The sequence below is a fragment of the Neodiprion pinetum genome, chromosome 5 (assembly GCF_021155775.2).
Source record: "Neodiprion pinetum isolate iyNeoPine1 chromosome 5, iyNeoPine1.2, whole genome shotgun sequence".
In the NCBI taxonomy this organism is placed as follows: Eukaryota; Metazoa; Arthropoda; class Insecta; order Hymenoptera; family Diprionidae; genus Neodiprion; species Neodiprion pinetum.
Window position 1 is genome coordinate 13,888,123 of NC_060236.1, and position 4,863 is coordinate 13,892,985.

The window sequence follows — 4,863 nt, forward strand, 5'->3', positions numbered from 1 at the left end:
TTTGTCCATTACCGACTGAGCTTGCTCTCGATTTTATCTTCTTAACACAAAAAAATTTTGTTTTCCGTTTAACCCGTTGACTCTGCGTTGCTCTGATAACTTTTGAGATCAACCTCTTCCCACTACACACTAGACGTTCCACTGTGCTCATGTGCTTTGACTCAACCATAACGGCTGTGTATTTTAATTCTTTTAACAAACCAACTATAATTATGAATTCGTGGGAGTTACGTGTCGCTAACGTAGTGTGTTTCGTATTTTGTCGTTTTTGCCTTTTTGTTCTATTTATTCTTCAATCATCAACACGCATTTATGTAATTGGAAGTGTTATCGCATATGAGGTAATCTCTCTTTTATATTTGCTTCAACACCTTGCATATTATTTACATCAATATGTCTTACTTTGTCAAACCTATTTGTATATCATTTTTTATTTTGTTCGTGACAGATATTTAAATAAAATTGTTCTGAGGAGGGCCCCCACCAGGGCCGAAACGTTAACACGATAAAAAGTGTTTTGTTTTGTGACCTTCATATCCAAGAATAACTTTAATCAACAAATCTCCAAGGTCGAGATAAATCTTCTTCATCATATTAACGGAATAAAACGTGGGAACCATGGGGTTTTTTCATGACATCTCTCTTGCATACGGAAAGACTTTGGCGGGGAAGCTGAGACGTAGGGCCACCATATCCGAGTCCTTGTTGAAGCTAAAAAACCACCGGATCTTTCTTCTCAACTGCAAGAAAAGATCGATTCTACCAACTCATTTAAAATTCCCTAAGCTTATTTCGAACGGTATTAATTCTAAAATGTCTAAGTCGCGTTCTGTTTACACACACAATGTATACAAATTTCAAAGGTCGGTACTCAATCTTGAGATTAGTGACGCTCACGCGTCTATCGTTAAATACCAAAATATTTTGTTGTCGCTGGAGAATGACATCTTAATTGAATTACCGGTTGAAGTGTCAAAAAAATTCTTCGACACGCAACACTTGAAATTAGAACCGGCCTTCAACGCTTACAAGACGGCTAATATCAACAAACTGGCTAGTCTGATCAGTAACAAAAAACGACTCAATTCTAATCCAATTGACACGACCTCTGAAAATTGGTTAGTAAACCTCAGTAGCACCGAGATTCCGGCCAATGTTATCGACGTACTAAAAATGGGACCTAAATATGGCATTCCTTTTAAGAATAACCGCATTCCAACCAATAAACTCATATCGGATTTTGAATCAAAGATCTCCTGCATTCCTTCTAATTCTCGCAATACGGCTCGGCAAGATTTCACCAATACAATAAGAAAGTTCATTAACACTCCTGCTCCCCTTAACGCCGATAAGAATGTCCTTCACAAAAAAATCAAAGAAACCAAGATCTTCCAAAACAACAATAAGGACTTGCTTTTCTTGAAAGCGGATAAGGGAAACAAGACTGTTGTTATGAACAAACCAATGTACGAGGCCAAAATGTTGCAACAACTATCTAACATTAATTCCTATAAAGTTGTTAGATATGATCTCACTTCTACTTTGCAACAAGAAGTAAAGAAACTAACAACCGATTGGGTCAATAGCAAATTCATCTCTAATAAATTGAGACGTCAAATTGCTAAAACGGATTGTCTACCACCTAGAGCTTATGGATTACCGAAAATCCATAAACCTGATACACCGGTACGAATCATTGTGTCCTTCACTGATAGTCCGACGATTAATTTGGCTCGTTTCCTTAGTAAATGGATAGGTAATAACATCATACCACCTTTGTCACGGATAAGAGATAGTTTTGCGTTGGTGAATGCTATTAGGGACCTTCGTCTTCCAGCTGATTATATTTTAGTCTCACTGGATGTTATATCCTTATTCACTAATGTACCACAAGATCTGGCAATCAACGCTGTCAAACAGCGCTGGCATCAGCTGGTGGACAAAATTCCGGTCCCACGTAATGAACCCTTAAAAGCATTACAAATATGTTTTAAGGCTGCCATATTTAAATTTAACCACAACATATATGCCCAAACGTTTGGCTTACCTATGGGCTCACCGCTCCCTCCAATTTTGTCTGATTTGGTTTTGGATGACCTTGAACAACACTGTCTTAATAAACTAGACTTCAAGCCTTCATTCTTTTTCAGATACGTAGACGACATAATTACAGCTGTCCCTTCGCATAAAGTCGCAGAAATGCTTTCAGTTTTCAATAGTTTCCATCCGAGACTACAATTTACGTCCGAATTAGAGTCTAATCACCAAATCAGCTTTTTAGATGTCCTGATTATCAATGACAATCAGCTCATTAAAACTGATTGGTTCCACAAGGCTACTTGGTCACAAAGGTATTTAAATTACCATTCTCACCATCCCAAATCATACAAAATTGGAACGATCAATTGCTTAGTTGACAGAGCGATTCGACTCTCAAGCATGGAATTTCACAATAAAAATTTGTCCTTGATTCAGCAGGTACTATTTAAGAACGACTATCCATCTCGCCTGCTTAACAAACATATAAAGTTCAAATATGATTCCATCTTGGCATCTACTAGCCCTAAGAACAATCTCGATACAACTACTACACAGACCATTCAAAAAAACTATATTTCCATCCCTTATGTAGCGGGTTTGTTTGAGTCTCTTAATAGAACATTCTCCAAATACAAAATTCAATTTGTGGGCAAATGCGCACATGATATATCCTCGATGTTTGATTTGGGTAAAGACCCCCTACCCCTGGTCAATCGCTCAGGTGTAGTTTACAAAATACCTTGCAATCATTGCAACAAGGCTTACATAGGCCAAACTAGTGGACAACTACACACCAGGATAACCGAACATAGACGCAATATCCACGAACATGAGGATAATTATACCGCATTGACGAGACATGCCATCGATTTCGACCACTCTTTTAACTATTCTCAAGCTAGTATTATTGATGTTGAACCTTTGTATTATAATAGGCTTCTGTTGGAAATGTGCAATATTGTAGCACATCCTAATTCTGTCACCCGTAAACAAGACATAGAACACCTAAGCAATATTTACACCTCTGTGATACGACCATCGTAATTTGTCCATTACCGACTGAGCTTGCTCTCGATTTTATCTTCTCAACACAAAAAAATTTTGTTTTCCGTTTAACCCGTTGACTCTGCGTTGCTCTGATAACTTTTGAGATCAACCTCTTCCCACTACACACTAGACGTTCCACTGTGCTCATGTGCTTTGACTCAACCATAACGGCTGTGTATTTTAATTCTTTTAACAAACCAACTATAATTATGAATTCGTGGGAGTTACGTGTCGCTAACGTAGTGTGTTTCGTATTTCGTCGTTTTTGCCTTTTTGTTCTATTTATTCTTCAATCATCAACACGCATTTATGTAATTGGAAGTGTTATCGCATATGAGGTAATCTCTCTTTTATATTTGCTTCAACACCTTGCATATTATTTACATCAATATGTCTTACTTTGTCAAACCTATTTGTATATCATTTTTTATTTTGTTCGTGACAGATATTTAAATAAAATTGTTCTGAGGAGGGCCCCCACCAGGGCCGAAACGTTAACACGATAAAAAGTGTTTTGTTTTGTGACCTTCATATCCAAGGTTAGTGGATTTATTGAAATACGAAATGATTTATTTAAATGAATTTTTTTTCTTGAATTGAAGAAAAATTGAATTTTAAAAATCTAAAATATGAAATTGAATGAATAATAATTTATTTTTCTGTATGTTTTCTCCAAATTTCATAATTATTTTTTATTTATCGTATAAATGTTCCAAATTACAATTTATCAAGTGAATTGAATGGCATTTTTCTAAAGAATAATATTTTTATTGTGATTAATATGTGGGCAGATGATTAAAAAATATATAGGATTTTTTTGATAATTAAATATCATTTCAAAAAATTCAAATAATGTAAAAAAAGTTTCTTCAAAAATTTCTCTCTCTCTAAAAGTAAATGAAATTTCATAATATATATATATACACACACACATATATAAATATATACTTATATATGTTCATTTTACACATTGATATAATAAAATATCAATGGAGGTTATTGAGTTAAATAATTTGATAGAATGAAAAATGATTCATTTAAATGAACTATTTTTTCTAAATTAAAGGAAAATCAATTTTCAAAAGTCCAAAATATGAAAATCAAACAATAATAATTTATCTATCTGTACGTTTTCGGTAAATTCCATAATTATTTCTAATTAATTGTATAAATGTTCCGAATTACAATTTAGAAAGTGAATTAGATGGGATTCTTCTAAAGAATAATATATTTATTTTAAATAATATTTGAGCAGATGATCAAAAAATATATAGTATTTTTCTCATATTTATATATAATTTTAAAAATATTGAATAACGTAGAAATTTTTTTTTTTTTAAAAATTTCTCTTTTTCCAAAAGTGAGTCAAAAATTATAATATACACATATATATACAAATATATATATATATATATATATATATATATATATAGATATATATATATATATATATATATATATATATATATATATATATATATATATACATATTCATATACATGCACACACACAATATATATATATATTTATGTATATTCATATTATACATTGATATACAGAATATAAATGAAGGTCATTAGGTTAATGGATTTATTAAAATAAGAAGTGATTTATTTAAATGAATTATTTTTCTTAAATCGAATAAAAATTAATTTTCAAAAATTAAAAATATGAAATTAAATAAATAATAATTTATCCATCTGCATGTTTTCTTCAAATTTTATTATTATTCCCAATTTATTGTATAAATGTTCCAAATTACAATTCACAAAGTGA

General features: G+C 32.2%; 1 protein-coding gene across 1 annotated transcript; it reads left to right on the plus strand.

Moving 5' to 3' along the window:
* The first annotated feature begins 813 nt into the window (after positions 1–813).
* Positions 814–3,084, plus strand: LOC124220472 (uncharacterized). Its single transcript, XM_046629411.1, has one exon. The coding sequence runs from the start codon at positions 814–816 to the stop codon at positions 3,082–3,084; it is 2,271 nt and encodes a 756-aa protein (XP_046485367.1).
* Positions 3,085–4,863: the final 1,779 nt, after the last annotated feature.